The 22,580-nt window shown below is 38.1% G+C and overlaps 2 protein-coding genes and 1 long non-coding RNA gene across 4 annotated transcripts in view; 2 read left to right on the forward strand and 1 right to left on the reverse strand.

Moving 5' to 3' along the window:
• On the forward strand, positions 1 to 10,798 carry samd7 (sterile alpha motif domain containing 7). Its single transcript, XM_074651747.1, has 9 exons — positions 1 to 282; positions 6,040 to 6,176; positions 6,520 to 6,643; positions 6,900 to 7,024; positions 7,593 to 7,674; positions 7,845 to 8,518; positions 8,607 to 8,722; positions 8,805 to 8,915; positions 9,968 to 10,798. Exons 2-9 carry the CDS (start codon positions 6,074 to 6,076, stop codon positions 10,202 to 10,204), a joined length of 1,572 nt encoding a protein of 523 aa, XP_074507848.1. The 5' UTR covers positions 1 to 282; positions 6,040 to 6,073; the 3' UTR covers positions 10,205 to 10,798.
• Positions 8,387 to 12,530, reverse strand: LOC141777485 (uncharacterized). Its single transcript, XR_012595905.1, has 3 exons — positions 12,393 to 12,530; positions 8,704 to 8,943; positions 8,387 to 8,526 (listed from the first exon to the last, which is right to left on the reverse strand). It is a non-coding gene; the product is annotated as an uncharacterized LOC141777485 (long non-coding RNA).
• sec62 (SEC62 homolog, preprotein translocation factor) overlaps positions 12,388 to 22,580 on the forward strand; it is an 18,008-nt gene continuing 7,815 nt past the window's right edge. For both annotated transcript variants that reach the window (XM_074651752.1, XM_074651753.1), the window contains exons 1-3: positions 12,388 to 12,514; positions 18,766 to 18,874; positions 20,987 to 21,092. In XM_074651752.1, coding sequence (XP_074507853.1) covers positions 12,479 to 12,514; positions 18,766 to 18,874; positions 20,987 to 21,092 — 251 coding nt within the window. In that variant the 5' untranslated portion in view covers positions 12,388 to 12,478. The remainder of the gene's footprint in view (positions 12,515 to 18,765; positions 18,875 to 20,986; positions 21,093 to 22,580) is intronic.

Consider the following 22,580-nt stretch of genomic DNA (forward strand, 5'->3'; position numbering starts at 1 on the left):
AGTGATGTCAGGTCAGGGAGGGCTTACCGCAGGAGATAAGGCCATCTAATGGAGATGAAATGAATCGGTATTTAAAAGGTCTTTTTTAGTTAAGGCAGTTAGCTGGCAGCAGGCTGCGCTCAGACCAGTTGGCTGGTTAGTGGGAGGCCCTTTAGTTGGAAGTGAAAGAGGGACAGAAGAGAGACACAGTCTGTGAGCTGTCCAAAGGTTTTTTCCTCCACATTTTCTACTTTTTTGGGACAAAACCAGTTCCAAACTCTGCTCACTGGTGCAAACTTGCAGGTAAGTCCATTAAAACTTCCTCTTTTCTCCTTTTCTTTCTTTGTGACTGATTTGTTTAGGTTGTATTTTAGTTTTTGTAAGTCACATTTACTCTGTTGGTTTATTCCAGAATATATAATATATACAGTACAAGTGTCTGATGCCTCAGCATGTGATCAAAAATAACAGTAACAACCTTAAAATCCATGCACGTAGCTGAATATTTGCATCACAATGTTATAAAAATGCAAAACTTTCACATGGTTTATCCTGTCATGCGTAATGTGAGCAGTAAACTGTATAAAAGGCTGCTGATCCCTCAGTAAGTGATTAATCTAAAGGCCAATGCGATTAGACGAACAACCTTGAAATCTGGATAATTAACCTAATAATTAGCCCAGATTCTGTAAATAGCGCTTATTGAAATGAAAATGATGCTGAAATACTTGATGACTGTTTTTTTATCAACTGTGATGATTTGTGTTGACATTAAACTATATATTTCTATATATATTGATTTATATTTGATTTGATCCTCATCTATTTCAACACGTTGTCATGTGAGTTTATGACACCACAAGTAATTCTTAAATCAATACCTGCAGCTCGCCACTTACAACTCTCATAAAATCTAATCTGCTTCTTGTAACTGACAGAATCTAACATGTTGTGTGAGGGGGGATTAGGAAGGACCAGACAATACTTCTGTCTTGTCTGATATGACCTCCTCAGGGCTCCATCTAAGTCGTCAGCAATTTTTCCCTTTAATTCATTCTTGTAATGAGATTAACCAGGCAACAGCAAATCCAAGGAGCCCAATCCCCGGATTTGACAGCTGCGGTGTGGCCTGTTTGTTGAGGAAATATGAGAGAAGAGGTTTTCAAGCTCACCTGTAATGACAGTTTCACTCACAAAATGCACTTATCTTGAAACATCCATGTAAGATTCTGTAAGAAGTTTGAGCGAGGTCGGGTTTGAAGATGTGTTACGGCGGTATACGTTAAGTCTATACGTTAAGTCTACGACCTTACTTACGTAAACTTAAAGGAACAGTGTGTAGCATTAAGGGGGATCTATTGGCAGAAATGGAATATAATATTAATAACTATGTTTTCTTTAGTGTATAATCACCTGATAATAAGAATTGTTGTGTTTTCGTCACCTCAGAATGAGCCGTTTATATCTACATAGGGAGCGGGTCCTCTTCACGGAGCCAGCCCCCATGTTTCTACCGTAGCCCAGAACAGACAAACCAAACACTGCCTCTAGATAGGGACATTTTTGTGTTCACATTTTCGCGTCGGCCACCGTAGTTCTCCAACCAACACGTTCTCATTCCAACTCGTCACATTCTGACGCCTTGTCAGACCCCTCGGTGTCACTTTTCGGTCACAGTAAACACGTGCTTAACCTTGTGAATTAAGTGAAAACACTCGGTTAGGTTCTGGCTCCAAACCCACTTAGTTAGGTTTCGGAAAAAACAACATGGTTGGGTTTGAAATGACCACATTTGTAAAGGGAAAATGTGACTTAATGTTGTGAACACGGGACACGAACGATTAGTTGATTATAAAGTGATAGAGAAATTTAACGCACGGGGCATAAACAGCGGTCACCTGGATTTAAAGCCTTGTGTTTGTTGGACCCATCCGCCTCCCCTCCCGCCTGCCCGGTGTGACTCTTTCGCTCTTTAAACAACGTCATCACAGCTCTTTCCAGTGTTTACTGTTGCAGCGGATGAGCTTACATTGTAGTTAAAGACCGGTGCGTCACATACCGGCGCTCAAGGTGCCTTGTGTGGTGGTATCGCGCACCCAGGGCCGTGACAAAAGCGCCATATTTGACACCCTGGAAATGAGAACGGGGCTGCTTCTACACGCTTGGCACACGGGAGAAGCTTCAGTAGGTTGCAATGTGTAACCTCACCACTAGATGTCGACAAATCCTACACACTGCATCTTTAAAACAAAACCTAATCAAAGTGTTAGCTGTGATAGAGCAGGCCTTAACAAAGAATTCCTCCAAGTTCCTACAAGCGCAGCCACACTTTGTGCCTCTCATGTTTGGAGTCACAGAGCTAAGCATGTGATTTTCCCAAAAAACAAAATTACTGTTAATCTTTCAAAAACAAAAAAAAGTGTTTAACAACACACTTAATCCTTTTCTGAAGGTATTTACAGAATCATAAAAGACTCTTTTAACCATTTGGATGAAAAAATATTCTGTCCGCTGCACAATTAATCAAACATTTCAAATTGGCGCAATATTTATTAATGTGTCAAAATACCGTTTTGAATTAAATATTGTGGTGCTGCAGAGACATTCTGACCTACCCGTCATATTCTACAGACTTAAGAAAACATCTTTGTTTGGTACAGATCCCAAATCACTTAATAATCATTTAATATGTTTTTCAATGAAAATGAGAATAATAATGTAAAAATGATCATTCCCTCTTATATCGCAAATCACATCGCAATTGCAATATCAATCAGATTAGATATTTTTTCAAAATCGTGCAGCCCTAACTTTGAACTTGTTTCCGAAATTGCAACTGTCTTTCCTAATCCAAACAAAGATGGTAGACGGATCATCTTTGCTCAATTTGCACAATGTGAAACTCAATTAAAAATGTTATTATCAGTAACATTATCAGCAAGCTTCTTGCACTTTAAGGTATTTTGTCTTTAGCTTATCTTTTTATATTCATGGTACTTTGTTTATTTTAATATTTTCTTATGTATATGATGGTTTTATTATTAGCATGTTGTTTTGAACATTGTCCTGTTGCACTGTGATCTCACCGAGGCAGGTTCCTAACAGTTAACTAGATGAATTAGATGTTTCTTTCCAATATTTACATTTTCATACAAAATAATAAGGCAATCTTTTTGCTTCTATTAAAAAAAGAGGAAGCACATTTGAGAAATAGTTTTAAAATATTTTGTTATTGTGCAGCAGAATGAATATTTTTTTCATCCAGATGGTCAGAAGAGTCTTTGGGGATTCTGGAAATATTCAGAAAGTGTTTTTAAAAAATTGGCACATATTAATTTTTGTTTTTAAACTGGCAGCTTAACTCTTTGACTCGCATGTGATGCTAACACAATCTGGTGCTAACACAGGCGCCTCTTTTTCCGAGGCAACAGCCTGTCACAGTTTGTGGCACTATTTTCTGTTTATGTAGACACTCAGGGATCAAACTCATATTTCTTGCTTTGATGATTTTACTTTCCATATTTAATTGTTAAGTATGTAAGCTGTTAAGAAAAAAAGTCTAATCATCTTGAAAAATGTACAGTTGTTTACAGTATCACACATCATTAATTCCCAGTGGAGAGAATGTGAAGGCGATAACACATTTCACAACGCCCTGAGGCTCACAGCTTAGTGCCCACTTGGGAATTACAGAGGCGTAAATGTTGAAATACATTTCTTCTCATTTGCTGATGCTAGCTGTTATGACATTGGCAGCGACGTAGGTGGAGGCAGGGTGCGTGTGTTCGCGCCACATAGCTCCACATAAACCGATTGCATCCCCGGATTTATCCCCAAGGTGTTTTTAGGACATCCTGGGAGCTAATGGAGGCTAATAGGCTTAGCACTTAGGGTGTATTGTCCGGGATGCTTACAGGCAAGGTTTGCTGAGGGTAAAACTCTAAACGTGCGGATTACCTCCAACACATCCCTTTAAAGTGCTGTATAGCCAGGACTTAGCTAATAGGATCCTGGGGGTAGCGGGGGCCTGGGAAGGTGGGGATGGGGGTTGGACGGGCCAGCAGGGCGGTCTCAGGCAGGTCAGCAGATGTAGCTAGCAGACTGTTGCTGGACTAATAGGCGGATTACAGCCCTCAGATTAGATGGGCTTCAGAGGGAACTTGAGGGACTGTGGATAATGCTCAAGGCCTCGGGGCAAATCTTATGACAGCATTTCTCTGGGGGGGAGGGGAATGAAAACATGTGGTACATGTGCACAGTTTGCAACTGAGGGTGTCGCAATATATTGGCGATAATCGAGATATTTTAAAATAAAATATTGATATTTTGTTAATTTGTCTTTTATTTAGTGCAAAGAGACATAACAGGTGAGGAAGGACAACACAAAAAACAGAAAGTACATTGGGTAACAGTAACATTAACAGCAAAGTAATAATCTGGGGTTGGCCCTTTGATTTGGGGGGTGTGTGTGTGTGTGTGTGTGCGTGTGTATGTGTGTTTGTGTGCATGTGGCCGGGAAATTTTGGCAAATTTATTTTTATTTAATTATTTAATTATTTTTGATATCGTGTTAATAATACATATGATAATATCATGTAAATAACTCAGCGTCTCTTAATTTATATACTGTATACAGTTATGGTTACAGACTCTCTCTCCACCTCCCTACACTCTTATTTTCAGTGTAATTCATTTGCCAAAAAAGAAACAAAATGCACAATAAACAAAGTTAAAAATGAATTTGACCGATAGGATTGTTATTATTATTATTATTATTTAAATTTTTCTATAGATATCGCAATATCTTCATCTTTTGACCACAATAATCATGTAGTGGAAATCTGATATCATGACAGCCCTATTTGCAACATTGGCAAACATATCAATCAAAACAATTATGATCACTAATATATTATGAAAAGGCGGATGGTGAATTTGTGTGCAGATTCGGATTCATCCACCCAGCAGCATATTGCTCACTCTGGTCCTAGGATTAGCAGCACTGGATTATTGCGCTGTCGTTTACAGTATCATATATTGTAATGGGATTTCTGCTGTGTAGAAGGCTAATTGGAGGTGTCTAAGTCGATTTGCGCTTGTTTACACAAGCTGCCGGCTCAGCCAAGAACAATGTGGCCAGTTGGAGTGTGTATGTGTGCGTGTGAGTGTCCTTTTATTACTATATTTATGAGGAACAGATGTTCTGGCAAGGAGAGAAAGACGAGAAAAATCTTCCAAACAAGGGCAATTTTTGCTGGCCTCCACGTTTTTAAGGGTTAGTGTTACAGTAAGGCTAGGATTTGGATTTAGGTGTTAAATTTAAGTTTAGGATTAGGTTTACGTTACGGTGAGGGTTAGGGTTAAGGTTGGTTAAAGATTAATGCTTAATGCTAAGGTGGAGGTGAGAGGTGAGAGGAAGGATCGAATGTTAGCGGATGTATTTGCGTATGTGCATGGATCACATATGGGCAGTTTATGGAAGCCACCGTTTTTTTTACATTTTATTATTTAGGCTATATTTTATTTTGTCAGTCTGTTCTAATCTCAGTACAGATATTTCCTTGTCACCGCTCTGCTTAAATAAAACACAACCACAAAACAATCCTCTAGTTTTTAAAATTAAGTTTGATTGGTAGAATAAAATATGTTTTGTCTGTGTTTTCTTAGATACGTGATGACAATGTCTAGTCTAGTGGGAATATATATTTTAAGATTTTTGGGGGGATTTTTGCCTTTATTGATAGTGACAGTGATAGTTATGAAAGGGGGAGAGAGAGTAATGGTGATATTTGTGTGTTTGTAAGATATTTTAGTGAGATTCGTATTCTTTTTATGGAAAAAACATAACATAATACCACAAAGTTCAGTGACCATTAACAGGCTCTTTAATGTGTAGATATTTGCTGCCCCCTTGTGGCAGTAATAAGAAATAACTAAATGTATGCATCCATCCAAGTTTTCTATGAATTTATACATGAAAGCTCCAAAAAATCATGCAATATTACAGTAGATTGTCAAAGTAGTTATCACATGTTTGACCTTCTTTTTAAACTCCTACAGTGTTCAGGTGGAGGTCAAAGGTCGTGTGTGTGTCATGACCCCACGGGAGCAGCTGAGGAAGATGACAGCGCTGGGAGAGCAGGGGGCTTTGGATGAGAAGCACTGGTACCGTCTGGTCAACGGCATATCAGCTGGAGGTGAGAAATGAAAACAACAACTTTAAATATATCAGGAGTACAAGATAACTTGAAAAAGTGTCATTTTCAAATAAATTACAGTTTAAAATAGATGCAGAATTTAGACAATCACAATAATTATGTTTTTTAGTTTACACATTTCCTGACACCATCTAAATTGTTCAATCTGGAGCTCCAAACAGATTAAACCAACTGTGTGACTTTGTCTTCAATGTATTGATTTTAGTGGATTGTTACCTGCTCAGTAGTACCTGCAGTCTCCAGCTTTCCCAGTCAGTGCACGTCTCTTGTGGCTAAACTGGTGACCCTCCGGTGACCCGTGGTGCTTTTTCTTCTCTTGCAGAGCTCAGACAGAGGCAAGAGCTGATAATGAGGAACCAGATGGCCATGGCTCCACAGATCCTTGCTCAGGGGCAGCAGAGGTTACAGGGGGTCCAAGCGCAGTTCGAACCTCGCTTCATGGAGAGGTGTGTACCTGAATTCACTCTTAAAACCCGAAAACAGTAGCTCCCTGGTGAAGGGCACCACTGAGAATTATCAGTTACATGTGCATAAGTGAAGAAGAAAGCTTCTTGAGAGAATCATCTGATGCACGTTTCTGTTCAACAAAAATGTTTTTAAAGAGACTAAGATATACCTTAGTCATTAATAAAACAGCAATTATCACAGCTGATATCTGTCCCTTGATATCATAACTGATTTTCCCTGCTTTTCCTTCATCAGAGAGATGGTTCAGCCCTCCGAGATGGTAGCCTCCGAAGCCAGACAGATGCATATGGGACCTCACCTGGGTCCACCTCTACCTCCCCATGCCAATGTCATGCCTGGGAGAGGTTTCCCTGGAGCAGGTGAGCACGGCCCAATGCACATTCATACATTCCCAGCCTGCCTGTATCGTCTTAGAGGAACAGTGTGTATCATTTCAGGGGATTTATTAACAGAAATGGAATATAATATTCATAACTGTGTTTTCATTAGTGTGTAATCAGCTGAAACTAAGAATCGTTGTGTTATTGTTAGCTTAGAATGACCCTTTTATATCTACATAGGGAGCGGGTCCTCTTTACAGAGTCCGCCATGTTGCTCCGCCATGTTTCTACAGTAGCCCAGAACGGACAAACCAAACACTGACTTGTGGTTGGGCTTAAAACAAGTTAAACATGTACGGAAAACAACGTAACGTCAGTGCAGGAAACGGTCACGTGACAACCGTCATTAACGTAACTTACATAACAAAACACCGGTCTCAAACACGAGTCTCCAAGTTGAAAGTCTTGTGTTTGTTGGACCCACAACCCAACTCAGTTGGTTGCAATCTGCAACCACACCACTAGATGCCACCAAATCCTACACACTGTACCTTTAAGGAATGTGAATGAGCATTAACAGCCCGTCTGTCTTTTTTGTTTTTCTCAGGTGGCTACGGCTTCTTACCCTCGGAGCCCATGGAAACAGTTGCCCGGCGACAGGAGTTCATTCACAAACAAAATATAGCCAGGTAGTGTGTGCAGAAAATCATCAGCCACTCACAGAAATATTCCATCTACACACAGGTCCACATCACATTTCATGCATTGTCAGACCTTACTTTAATAACAGAGTGTGAAAATGTGGCTCCATTGTTGCATAAATACTGTATGTCTAATATTGGTGTGTGGTCTTATTCAGGATGGAGATGAATGCAATCCTGCACCAGAAGGAGCTGGAGAATGCCCACCAGAAGGGACTTATGGGAATGGACAATCACATGTCGTACCCTTCCAACCACATGGCGTTCAGAGGTCGTCAACGCATGCCAGACGGCCACGATGTCTTCGTCCACCGTCCCACCCTGGATGAGTTGCACTCAAACAGCATCCTCATGTCGGCCAGTCCTTACCCACCAATGAGCACGCTGCACAGAGAGAGGGGACGCAGGGCTGGCAGGAGGCCGAACGCTCACAAGAACGCAGAGAGCCACGTGTCCAACCTGAAGGGCCAAACTGAAGATAAAAGTGTGGAGCAGAGCCCGGGAGCCACATCAGGGGAGGAGAAAGAGGTGGAGGCAAAGGGGGACATGGGAGAGGAGTGCCCCACCAGCAAGACGCATCATCAAGCAAAAATGGACTCTGAGCTCGCCGCAGGAAGCAGGAAGAACTACAAAGATGGAGAGCCAGGCCTGCGTAAAGCCTGTGTGAACAGTCAAGATGGATCAGATGTGGCCAACAGCGGTGCAAATGATAAAGACATATCCAGCCAATGTTCAGCTTTCCAGGAGAAGTTCATGTATCCCTCCGCTGGTGGAGCGCTCACTGGCATGCCTTACATGTTCCCAGTCCCTGGAAATGGTTTCCTTCCACCTGGTGAGTTTCTAAACATAGATTACAATATATTATTTTAGCAAATTAATATTACAGCACCAACAAATATGTATGTCATTATTTTTTTCAGGTCCACCCAATCTCTTTCTTAATGGTGATGAGGTGTCTGAAGACATAAGGAAGTGGACAGTGAATGATGTCTACAACTTTATCAACAGTATACCTACATGTTCAGAATATGCTCAGGTTGGTTTCTACACTTTTCTGTCTTTATTCTTTCTGTTGTGTCTTTGTTGTGCTGACGTTTTTGTGTGATTTCACTCTGCAGACGTTCAAGGACCACATGATCGACGGGGAGACGCTGCCGCTGCTGTCAGAGGAGCATCTACTGGACACACTGGGGCTCAAACTGGGACCAGCTCTTAAGATCCGCTCACAGGTAGGAAACACCGACTATGACTCAGACTCTGAGTCACAAAAGGAAAGAAATATCAAAACTTGATCCCTATAAAGACGGGATGTGTGCTACATTAAAGTAAATCTCAGGAATGCCTGTGCAACTCTACACAATAACTCTTCAATAAAATGTAACTTATATAAAGCTTTTCATCGCTTTTGTTTATTTCTGTTTTTGAGTATATAATTAATTTAATTTATTGAGCCAAAAATCTGAAATCACAAACTTGCATCAGAGGGCATTACAATCTGTACAACATGTGACATTATCTATCACTAGACCAATTTGATTTTGGTAAGAAAAACCTGCACAAAAACAACCTAAACATGTAATATATGTGGTACACTATATGCGGAGTAAACAGAAGTAGCAATAGTAAAAATATGGAGAATCAAAATGAGAATATTATGTAAATATTGTACAAATATAAGAGATTTTACCTTATTTTGACTTGTCATAGTAGGAAAAACACAGGTGCGACTAGTAATTTTATCGATGGCTCTGCTCTATTCTTATTCTCTAATTATTACTACTAATTATTATCTAATTCTTATTTATGCTATTCTTGCATTTATATTTAACATGCTTAATAGTTCCCACTTCTCAGAATTTTTTTATTTACTTATTTACACTGTGGTTATATATTGTATGTTTGATGCACATATTTGTACACATTTCTTATTTTTCTTATTTATTTATATTTATCTACATAATTTACATGTTACATACTCCTTTATTTATATTTCTTTATGCTTTATATAAGAGCGACTGGAAAATCCCAATTTCTTCCCAGGATCAATAAAGTGTTTCTAATTCAGATTTTATGTCATAGTAATTCATGACAGTGAAACAGCTAAATGGAACTCAGCCATGATTATTTTTATTATTTACACCTGTGCTTTTTCCTACTGTGACATTTCAAAATGTCTTCTGTGAAAATGACCTATGGAGGATCATTATACTGATTGCAGCCCTGCAGGTACATCATTCCTTTATGTCTAATACATGTGTCAACTCTCTTTATTCCTCTGCAGGTATCCAGGCGTCTGGGCAACGTGTTGTACATGATGAACCTGCCGCTCTCCACCTCAACCCAACAGGCCACCCCTGAGAAACACGCCGACCGCTCATCAGAGATCGGCTCCCCTGTGAACTGCAACAGTGAGGAGATGATGGCGAGTCCAAGAGACCCTGATGTCCTCAAATCCACAGAGCACCTGCATGAGACAGAAAACAATTCCCCTCCATCTGCCAGCAGTGAGACAGCCTGATCAGAACTGATAATGTGGACAGATGTGAACCTAACCGGACCCAGCAGAGCACCTCCAGTACAGCATGGCTCTTCCTGAACTGCCACAGTGGTGGATTTGTTTACATAATGATTAACTGGATTGAATATACTTTTCTTTCTTTTTTTTACTATTTGCTACCTGGCCATTTAATGCACAGGTTCACATTAGGCCCAGGTGTCTGCTAAACATTTGTATTTTACATATACTGTACATGTGCATATATTTTTTAACAACAGTGGAGTGAGACTGATGTGTGAGTTATGAAACGATAAGAAGGTCCATTATTATTTTTCTTTTCTTCTTTTTCATTACAGGCCTCTAAATGTCTGATTGTAGCTTTAAACTTATTTTCATTTTTGAGCTGCTAATTGTCATTTTTTCAGTAGGTCATCATATGGACCATAGACATAATATGGGAATGGTTTTATAATCGAATAATGACATATGTAAGTGAGATTTTTGGATGTTTGATACCTTTTTGCGTTTGTTGGGTTGTAAATAAAGTGTTTTTCTACATAGAAAACCAGTACTGGTATGGTAAGGAATAAATAAGTGAACATCAAGAACCACATATTTTGAGAAAAAATAATATATAAAATCCTGATAACCTATTACCTGTAGCTCTATAAGCCATCATGGACCAGAAGTCTTCAGAGCGTAAAAAAGGAAATCTGAGCATCTACATTTCCAAAGCAAAAAAACAGACTAGAAACATAAAAGAAAAGAAAACAAGACAAACAGTCAACAAAAACAATAACAAACTAAGTGTTATGACATTAATCCATAATTTTAAAGATAAATATTAAAGCTTAAAAGTAAGAGTAATTTGATTTCAAATAAGAAAAAGGCTAGTCTTGAATATTCCGAAAGAGATCATGCATTAAATGTGTAACGGCAATTTATACGAATTGAAGATCGATTAACTTGTTTATGTGGAGACTAAGGGAAGAGATAAGGGTGTCCTAATAATCAGTGGTGGAAGAAGTACTCAGATTATCTATTTAAGTAAAAGTAACAATACAGTGTAGAAATACTCTGTTATATGCTAGAAGTCCTGCATTCAAAATCTTACTTATGTAAATGTACAAAAGTATTACCATTAAAAATATAATTAAAGTACCAAAAGTGAAAGTACTCATTATGCAGAATGACTAATTTCAAAATAATGTAATAATTATTGATGCATTATTACTTTAATGTTGCAGCTGGTAACGGTGGGGCTTATTTTTTTTACTAAATATACTGAAGGGTAGCTTGTGAATTTTCCCATGATGATCTAAGTTAATTCTGAAATTAAATAAATAAATTAAAAAATTAAAAAATAGATAAATAAATAAATATAAAGATAAATAAATAAAGGCTTATTTGTATCGTATACTATAATACTTGGCATAAATTGTTTGTTGATTACATTTTGTTTTATTAATTTTAATCTACAAGGTAACTAAATGTATCAATCCACAATATGTCCCTCAAATATGTTAGTGGAGAAGCAGAAAATGGAGATACTCATGTAAAGTGGGCTACAAGTAGGCCTAACCTGGTTTAACGTACTTAGTTACTTGCCATTACTACTAATAAATATATATGCATATACATATACATATACATATACATGTGTTAGACATAAAGGAATGATGTACCTGAAGGGCTACAATCAGTATAATGATCCTCCATAAGTCTTTTTCACAGAAGACATTTTGAAATGTCACAGTAGGAAAAAGCACAGGTGTAAATCATAAAAATAATGATGGTTTAGTTCCATTTAGCTGTTTCACTGTCATGAATTACTATGACATAGATTTAGAATTAGAAACACTTTATTGATCCTGGGGGGAAATTGGGACATTAGTCGCTCTTATATAAAGCATAAAGAAATAGAAATAAAGGAGTATGAAACATGTAAATTATGTACATAATGCTACAATATATAACACAATATATGTAGATAAATATAAATAAATAAGAAATATAAGAAATATGTACAAATATGTGCATCAAACATACAATATATAACCACAGTGTAAATTAGTAAATTAAAAAATATATAAATATGTACTGTATCACTAAATGAAATTCAAAGGTAAAAGATATGCATAAAGATGATATGTATAAACAACAGAGCAACCACAGTGAGATTGTTCATAACACTTGTGAATGAAATTACCGTTTTTTAATCGGTTAATCTCGCGATACTTCAGAGTGTACGCGTCCGCAGTCTCGCGCACGCCGGAGGAGCTGAGTTGGAGGATCATGGCGGAGCGCAGGAGGCACAAGAAACGGATCCAGGTACCATCACTCAGTTCTTACACATTACCGCCCGGGCGAGCTGAAGGACGGCACATAAACAACACGTGCGTGTTAACGAGCTGTTACCGGGTGTTTGTTACCGGCAGCATCCTCGTGAGGAGCCGTTAACCGGCGGCAGTTAACGCCAGTTGATGGCTAACGGCTGCTAGCATTAGCTGGCTAGCGAAAACAACCGTTAGTGTTTGTATTTCAAATAGACGTTCTCGTTCTGTTTATAACCGTTATTACACGTAGCACTCACGTGTTAACATGGTAACGACAGTGGTGTTGCTATTGTTGCTACTGAGCTGTCTCTCTACTGTCCTTTACTCTGACTGAACTGACTGTAACGTTAAACGTTGTCAGGCTAAGCTGCGTCAGCTCTAAACCAGACCTGTTTACATAACGTGAGTTCAATCTGCGGGAGTTTTAATTAATGAGTCCACACAGTGCATCATAATAATAACAACTGTGCAGGTAGCAGGTAGGTGGTGAGGCTCCAGCAGCACTTTAAAGACTACAGAGCATTGATTTCAGTTAAAGCAACAGTTTATGGAGAGGCTACAGGTTCAGTCAACTTAAACACTCACAATGCATGCTATAAAGACAGATAGTAGTTTGATTTTAATACATTTATGATCTGTTTGTACCACCATAATCACACACAATAATTATATTACTTGTAAGTCACCTGGAAAGAACAGATGAAGACATGAGTGGGCTCCTATTACAGTGGTTCACTGAAGCATTGCTTAAGATCTAGATTAGCAAAAAAACTAAAGTGGAGTGAGACTGATGTAGATAGATAGATAGATAGATAGATAGATAGATAGATAGATAGTAACTTTATTAATCCCGAGGGAAATTCAAGTTTCCAGCATCACAGTTCAATAGTGCAAAACATGTGAGTAAAAAGGCAGTAAAAAAGTTAGTAGTGCAAAGTAAAAAAAAATATATCAGGTATAAAAATACAAGAAGATGAAGAAAACTGTTAAAAGTGAATATAGTGCAGAGTAACAGCTATGTAGTTATGATTAATTTCAGCAACCGTGCAGGTAGCAGGTAGGTGGTGAGGCTGCAGGAGCACTTTAAAGACTAGAGAGCATTGATTTCAGTTAAAGCAACAGTTCATGGAGAGGCTACAGGTTCAGTCAACTTAAACACTCACAATGCATGTTATAAAAACAGTTAGTAGTTTTATTTTAATACATTTATGATTTGTTTGTTCTACCATAATCAGAAACAATAATTATATTACTTCTAAGTCACCTGGAAAGAACAAATGAAGACAAGAACAGGCTCCCATTATAGTTGTTCATTGAAGCATTGCTTAAGATCTAGATTAGCAAAAAAAACTAAAGTATCATTGTGTGCTTGTAGTTTTGATTCATTTCAGCAACTGTGCAGGTAGCAGCGAGGTAGTGAGGCTCGAAGAGCACTTTAAAGACTAGGAGCATTAGTTTCAGTTAAAGCAACAGTTTATGGAGGGGCTACAGGTTCAGTCAACTTAAAACACTTACAATGCATGCTATAAAGACAGTTAGTAGGTTGATTTTTGGATCCCACGCCTTTCCTTAATACATTTAGATAGATAGATAGATAGATAGATAGATAGATAGATAGATAGATAGTAACTTTATTGATCCCAAGGGAAATTCAAGTTTCCAGCATCACAGTTCCATAGTGCAAAACATGTTAATAAAAAGGCAGTAAAAAAAGTTAGTAGTGCAAAGTAAAAAATACAAAAAATATACCAGATATAAAAATACAAGGAGATGAAGAAAACTGTTTAAAGTGAATATAGTGCAGAAGAGACTGTTAAAACTGAGTACAGTGCATTATTATCTGTCCTGCAGACCGTCCTCCTTTGTCGTCCCCCCCTCCCTAGAGAGGTGTTGTACAGTTTGATGGCTCGGGGGACAAAGCATTTCCTTAGTCTGTCTGTGGAGCACTATTTATGGCCTGTTTGTACCACCATAATCAGACACAATAATTATATTACTTGTAAGTCACCTGGAAAGAACAGATGAAGACATTAACAGGCTCCCATTACAGTTGTTCATTGAAGCATTGCTTAAGATCTAGATTAGCAAAAAAACTATAGTACCATTGTGTGCTTGTAGTTTTGATTCATTTCAGAAATGAACACTGAGATGAGGGGATTTTTCCCAGTTTCATACTAGAATATGCTCAAGGAAAGGGGACAAAATGAATTATACTTACTTGGTATTCATAGTAAATAAAACAAAAAGATTTTGAGTGTGATTTCTGATGTTCACTATTATTGCACAAGGTAGGGTATAGAAGGAAAGCAGATCACAGGTGGAACAATTAAAACAGATTAAATATTTTGCTGTCTTTATATGTAGTCGATGTTGATCAGTGTTTCCCAAAGCCCAAGACGATGCCTTCAAATGTCTTGTTTCGTCCTCAACTCAATGATATTCAGTTTACTGTCATATAGGAGTAAAGAAACCACAAAATATTAAATTTAAGAAGCTGGAATCAGACAATTTTGACTTTAAAAAAAACGACAACACTCAAACCATTAACCGATCATCAAAATAGTTGGCGATCAATTTAATAGTTGACAACTAATTGATTAATTGTTGCAGCTCCTTTTGGTAGTTGCATTTTTAAGTTGCAGTTTGATTGCCGTCCAGTGGTGCAAGTATTGTGTAATTCTCTGTATGTTGATTGTATACTAGTTGCAAAACATACTGAAGGGATTATTGTAGTACATACTGTATACAGTATGTATGGTTTTGGGACACTGCGATAGTGTCCTTCAAAGCAGTGGGATAAGCTAAAATTAATTGTTTTCACTCCATATGCTGTTATTGTAGATGAATAAATATGTTGAATTTGCTTGTTGCAGTGCATCAAGCCGACATTATGATATACCGGTAGTTCTCGTGTGTTTACGCTCAGCTGCACAACTCATACCATTGAGTGGTCCACAGTTAAAGAGGCCTGTTTATTACCATCGCCGTCACTCTGTTTTACACAACAATTATCTCTTTGTAAAAATCTTTTTAATATGTAGCCAATAATGTTACTTTGATAAATATTTGGCTGCTAGTTTATTAGGTACACCTAGCTGGAGCTAATTCACCAGCCCTGCAATAAATCCTACCCTTCATGATTATAATATTCAGTCTTTGTTAAAACAGTTTTAGAAATGATTATATCAATGTAGAGTAAATATTAGCCTCTGTGGCATTACACTTTTCAGCCTATAACATAACACAATACAACTCAACAACACCATAAACTACAGCCTCCAAAATGACCATAAAGTTGAATCAACACCTCTCTGAAACAGTTTAATCAATAACTGAACATTTTGTGTGTTATACTGCATTAGGTTTAGCTAGGTGTACCTAATATACTTGCAACTGAGTGTAGTCCTCTTGCCTGTTTGAGTTCAGTTGCATAATAAAGACAATACTGTTATCTCATTTATGAGCATACCTGAAACCAAGAGTCTTGTCTATTAACACCACCACTCTACATTAAATACAATTCCTCTTTACTTTTTAATACCATTTGATTGTTCTTCACATCACAGCAAGCCAAGAAGCCAAGATTATTATTCCAGTGTGCACTTGGTTACCAGTTACTTAGTTCACCTCGAAAACTAATGCTCTCTAATTCAACAGACCTGCAGTAATTACATCCATGAAGGTTATCATTTTCAGGTTTCAGTGATTTTATCTGCTCCATTTAAATCAGTGAGGGTAGGGCAGCGCAATTGATCGAATATTAATCGCGATCAAAATTTTGGCTTCCCACAAATTTGGCTTCCCACAATTAAATGAACATGACCGCCTGCGATATTGACGTTTAAAATGCACGTTCCGTCATAGAAAACTTTGCTGCATATCAAATCAAGCGCTTCCTAAACTAATAGCTAGCCACCAGCCGGTGATCGAGATGTTTTGGCTTCACTTTTGGGGATAGATATTATCTATACAACCAATGTGTTTATGATTCAATTAAGAGCATAAAATTGTTTATCTAGCTCTTATTGTTGCTAATTTTGCTCTTGAAGTGCACCAGATGGAAACATTTATCTTTAAAATGTAGCTAACAAAGGGTGAATATTCCTGTATTTTTTCATATTGCAATATATATAGCAGAAACAAATATTGCAATGTCAGTTTTTTCCAACATTGTGCAGCACAGCATGGAAGTGAAAACAGTGCTCTGTTTATTTTAATGTGAAAATGCAATAAAAATGTTGCTAAAATCAATGACTAATCGTGATATGAATATTGATCAAAATAATCGTGATTAGTATTTTGGCCATAATCATGCAGCACAATGGTGAGGGTACGCTAAATATTAGAAACACTTCTCAGTATGAAACAGTACAGTTCAACAGCGCCGCAAACCACCGCTTACAAAATTATCATAAAGTTTAATCAAAACCTTTGAAACAGTTACAACTTCATAACCTTCATGTAGGAGTGATTTATTACAGGGCTGTTGCATTAGTTTGAGGTGGGTGTTCCTAATAAACCACCTAACTACGTTTAGGTCTCTGCATGTTCGAGTTCAGTTGCATAACATCACATACTGTTATCTCCTTGTTTGCCTTTAAAGATCACCACGCTTCGTTACACAACAGGTATTTCCTTTTTTGACATGATTCCGCTTGATTATTCATCTGCCATTTCCCATTGTGTCTGACAGTATTAAAGGGTTGAAATGGGTTTCATATCTAGCCAAAACTATTACTTGGATATACGTTTTAAAGGACCAGTACTTTGGTGTTGATGTGGAGCACTAGTAGCAATCTGTCTTCACATACTATGGCTGTTAGAGCAGAGCAGCTAATCCTCATGTGATCAAGCCAGGTAGATCATATAGACGGGGACAGGGGGCTTTCCGTGTAGGGGTCTCGTGTAACTGAGCTGTGTGACTGATACCTGCTTCTTTAAACAAAGGCTTGTTTGATGGCCTCGTCTTCCTCATGTTGCTGGCCGGAGCCAGCTGGACTGGATAAAGCAGCACTGACTCTCATTGTGCTGATGCTCTCATTCCCTCGGTGTTGGCATGTGGTTCAGTGCCGCAGACGACGGGAGGAGGAAGGATGACTTTTGGCGACTCTGTTATCGCTACAGATGAACATCTGCTATATAAACCTGAATTTGCAAAATAGACAGAAAGTGTACTTGTATTTAGAGGTGGAGACACTGTCCAATACACTTTGCAGGCTTTTTTTTTCAGCCACTTAGATTTCAACATTATTTGAACAACGTTTGATTACTTCTGAGTCTTGCAGTAGGTTGCTGTTTGTGTTAAACAGAGAGTACATTTTCACAGTCACCCCTGCAGATACAGCTTTAAGTTAATTTTGTGATGAAAATTTTAATGATTGACCTTTTAAATGTAGTTTGAACTTGGTCATAGGGCTGCTCGATTATGGCAAAAAACATTATCACTGTATGCCATTTTTCTTGATACTGATAAATGTAATATTAATAATTTTTTAAATACATGAATTGATTAATTTTCCAACTGGTGTTGACTCACATTGAATGTGTTTGCCCTGATTGATTTAAAATACAGTATTGATTCTGGTACGGATGTCCCGATCAAGCCTTTTGGCCCCCGATCCCCAATTGTGTATCTGCCGATATTGAGTCCTGATCCGTCCTGATACTGCGCAGTGCACACTTCAAGTACATTAAAGTTATTTAAATCAATCCAATGTGTATTCTTGACAACTGAAAAGCTCTGCATTACATTAAGAAAAAAATAACTGCATCATGCTTTTTTATTTCTATTTTTTTTTTTTTACAAAGTAAAAATAAAAAAAACTTTCTGTAATGTTTTTGGCCTTGTCGCTGTCTCAAGGGGATTTCTCTCCTTTTAAAAGTATCCTCCAGTGTTTGTTGCTTTGGCGCAACCTTTGTCTTTGTTACCTGAATGAACTGTATTCTGCTGAGTGTTTATTTTTGTCTTCTGTACATCCTTTGCTAAATAATGTCATTAGCTATTCAGCAACAGTTTCACTTAATAGGGATTTACATCATTTGAAATTTGCAACATAAGTAAATTTAGGACCGTAAGAGATCTGTAATGTCTGTAAATTATGTTAATTATCCAACCCTAGCTGTACTTCTAAGATTTGTTGTTGATTGTCTGCCTGTAGTTCAGTGTCAGAATAATGTAAAGCATCATTGACTGTGATATTGTTTTCATGTGTGTATATTCATCTGTGTGTTTGTCTGGTTCTGCAGGAGGTGAGCGAGCCCACCAAGGAGGAGAAGGCGGTGGCCAAGTACCTCCGGTTCAACTGCCCGACCAAGTCCACCAACATGATGGGCCACCGTGTCGACTACTTTATTGGTTAGTACTCAGCTATGGGATGTGAGGCAACAGGCAAAACACACAACACCTAGATACAAGGAGGGTGAATCATGAGCTCAAACCCTGCCCTCTGTTTGTTTTTGAGTACGCAGACAGTTGTGTTTACTGAACAGAGATTTTGTCATAGTAAATAAAACCTGTTGTGTTTTTCACATTGATATTTTTAGGAGCAAACTCTGTGCCATCACGTTACTGAAGAGTTGTCAAATTCTTAAACAAATGTTTCAGCTGCAGTTCCATTTACAAACTTGATCCTCCCACACAGTACTCATATTTGTCTTGTTCTGTGGCATAGTGAAATACATTTGTCAGTACTGGGAAATGCTGTTTGCTGCTCAGTGGTTGTGGGTAGAATAGGCAGTGTTTCCCCTATATGCGCTGCAAAATATGATTGACGCTGCTGACTTTTTTTTTACAAGGAAAGGAAAGGGCTCCGTCTTATCTCTTTAGAAACTAACACTATATTATTGTGTGCTACGGCGCTTCATATCCAGGTCAATTTACACACCTATGAGTAAAGAATATAAGCAAGAAACTTTGCGCTTACTTGATAATATCAGTACAACGATTATAACAACAGGCACCCGGTAGATGTCAAGAATGAAGCAAGCAATGCTAATCATGGATTCAGTATTATCATTCGCCTAAGGGAAAAGAGTCTTGCCACTTCATATGAGTGTCGCACAGTAACGTTACAGACAGCGAATATTCGAAGCTTGGGGGTGCTCAACCTGCAGAGCACACAGGACCGCTGTAACCGGAGGAGCGCTTTAAACTCTTGGTTAGTAGGCAGCATGGACTTGTGTCATTAAAGCAGCACAATTTCTTTGTCACACTCACAGGCTTCCCCCATACATTATTTTTTTTTTAACAAAATGTGTCATGATGAGTCTACGACCACTAGAGCCGTTTTCATTTTGACAGATTCCCTCAGAGATATTAATGTTGCATATTGTTCGAATAGGATTCCCTTAAGTAAACATCAGAAATGTAAATTATTATTATTATTATTTATCATTGAAAATGTCATTACATTTAAGTAAATTAACACTGTTTGATAACAGTGAGGTAATGCAAGTTCATTTATTATTTTCAATAAAACTGTATTTTGCTAAATCATGAGACACCTCATATGTAAGCCAGACAGACATTTCCCTGCAGATTACTGTGCACAAATGTACTGTACCTATGTAGCTTACTTAGGCCTCAAGAGCCCTTCTGGTGCCGGCAGACACAGAAACCTCCCGGCAGGACGCGCTTTGCGAGCACACACAAAAATTGTGAGAAAAATGTTCATATGCGTACATACAACAGTATCACCACTGCTGCTACAGCTCCATTCTAGGAGGAAACACTGATAGGTTATGACTGCTGAGGCGGCTTATTCCTCTCACCATCACATGACCTTAGAGTTGCTTACCTTTGTTGTGGAAAGCTGTCTACAGCCTGTAGCCATTATTTTTTAGTTTAAGTTTGTACCATTGTTGTCAAATAAAGGGATAAGTAGACAATCTTAAAGCTGCTCTGATCAATATTTTTACAATAAGAATATATCCAATGAAAATGTGAAAGATGTGCTTGCCTCGTAATGATGAACTTACTGAGTCCAAACTTCTTAACTTCAACATTGTTTTTATTTAGAACATTTTGTTATTTAGGCTATTTAGAGCACAAAATAAAACTCCTATCAGTCTGTCACCAGGACATAGCGTGAGAACGCCGTCAGCAAACCGCAGACATCGTCACATCAACTTAGAAGGTGATATGTCAATGTTGTGTTCACAACTTGTTTCTGCTGCCTGCACGTTGCCAAAAATAATCAGTTATTCCAAGTTTAAAGTTAAAAAGGATAAAAAAAATTAACTCCATCTAAAATGCTGTCTTCAGTTCTGTCTTGTATTCAGTTTTTAGATGGAGTCAAATTAATAGTTTGGATGCACATTAACTTAGTGAATTTTAATTCAACACAGGCTTTTGCACAGCTGATAAATACGGTAAAAAAAAGTTTACCAGGATAATCACTGCATGACATTTTCAAGCCCTGTGCTACTGTGTGTTTTTTAATATTCGTCTTTGTGTCCCTACATTTAGCCTCCAAGGCAGTGGACTGTCTGATGGACTCAAAGTGGGCCAAGGCTAAGAAGGGAGAGGAGGCGGTGTTCACCACCAGGGAGTCTGTGTTGGATTACTGCAACAGGTTAGCTGCCCAACACACTCTGCTATACTTCTGATGTTGTAGATGATTAACCATTTCTCACATATAAGATTTTACTCTAAAACAAGGTATCTAAGCATTTGATACATACGCTTGCAATATGGTCACTGGTATACTTAACCTCTTCCATTCCTTGAGGGCGCGCCGGTGCCCTCGGCTGACTTTACTGTCTTTCAGAGGCTGTAGCAAGCTCAGTTTTAGAGCTAGAGTGACGGTACAGATATCATATGAAACTAGAAAACCTAAGGATGTCAGAAAGGAGGCTAAATAATGCTACAAAGTTGGGCTAAAGATTGGCAAGGAAAAACTGGCATGGTGATTTTCAAAGGGGTCCTCTTGACCTCTGACCTCAAGATATGTGAATGAAAATGGGTTCTATGGGTACCCATGAGTCTCCCCTTTACAGACATGTCACTTTATGATAATCACATGCAGTTTGGTACAAAAACCATGCAGTTTTTTGCATGCAGTATAAATTTGTTATTTTCGCCTATTCTAAAAACGGTTTCTGCATACTGGGGTCCCTAAACAGTCTGGAATTGCATAAGATGGGTATCACTGGAAAGCTGAGATGTATTCATGTGTGATTATGTTCCTTTAGTAGCCATTTCATTATAGTGAAACCATTTTTTTGAAACGTGACCTCACTCTAGGATAATCAAAGCCTAATGAAACTTTACAGCCACAAACTAGAGAGACCTAGAGCATTCAGAGGATGGATGGTTTTCCTAGGTAGATTGACAATAAGGAGGTTTCTGAGCAGTTTCCAGAACAGAAGTGCTCGCCATCCAATCCCCGAAAAATGCAGTTCTTGCAGAATTCGCCAGATGTCAAAAGTTTTTGATACCAAATCAAAGCATGGCTTTTTCAGCGGTGTTCCTCCAGGTCTTGGTGTCTTAATGTCGTATTTTGGAAGGATTATTGATCATTTTTAACAATTCTCGAGTGAAAAAAATAGTTTAATAATGTTCTAAGACCACTTTCAAAATGTAAATTAATATTTTTTTTATTTCTGATGTAAGACTAGAAAAACTTGAGACACAGTGCTGAGCAGCATCTCAAATTAATCTTCAGGTTCCCAGCTCTCAGATGATGTACACCACCTCTATATGACATCTACTGTTGACCTTTTATCTCCCCCTAAACACCCCCTGTACCCCCTAAAAAAGCCAAAATGGGTCTATGGTAAAGAGGGGTGGAGTGGAAAAAGTTAAACGATAGCTCATGACAGTCTGCTTCGCGTCGGGCCGAACATTGCCCTTTAGCTGTGATATAATCACAACATAACACAGTCTGAAGTGAGCTGTTTCTTTCATAAAATGGTCATAAAGTATGGCAATAAGAAAGTTATAGACACATTGCAATTTAAATTGTTTTTTATTAATAAATAATAATGTTCACAGTAAAATAGGCCCTCTTGCCTGCACATACCGAGGCGGTTGCTAGAATGGTGATTGCTAAGGAACGTAC

This window comes from Sebastes fasciatus, chromosome 11, assembly GCF_043250625.1.
Source record: "Sebastes fasciatus isolate fSebFas1 chromosome 11, fSebFas1.pri, whole genome shotgun sequence".
Classification (NCBI taxonomy): Eukaryota; Metazoa; Chordata; class Actinopteri; order Perciformes; family Sebastidae; genus Sebastes; species Sebastes fasciatus.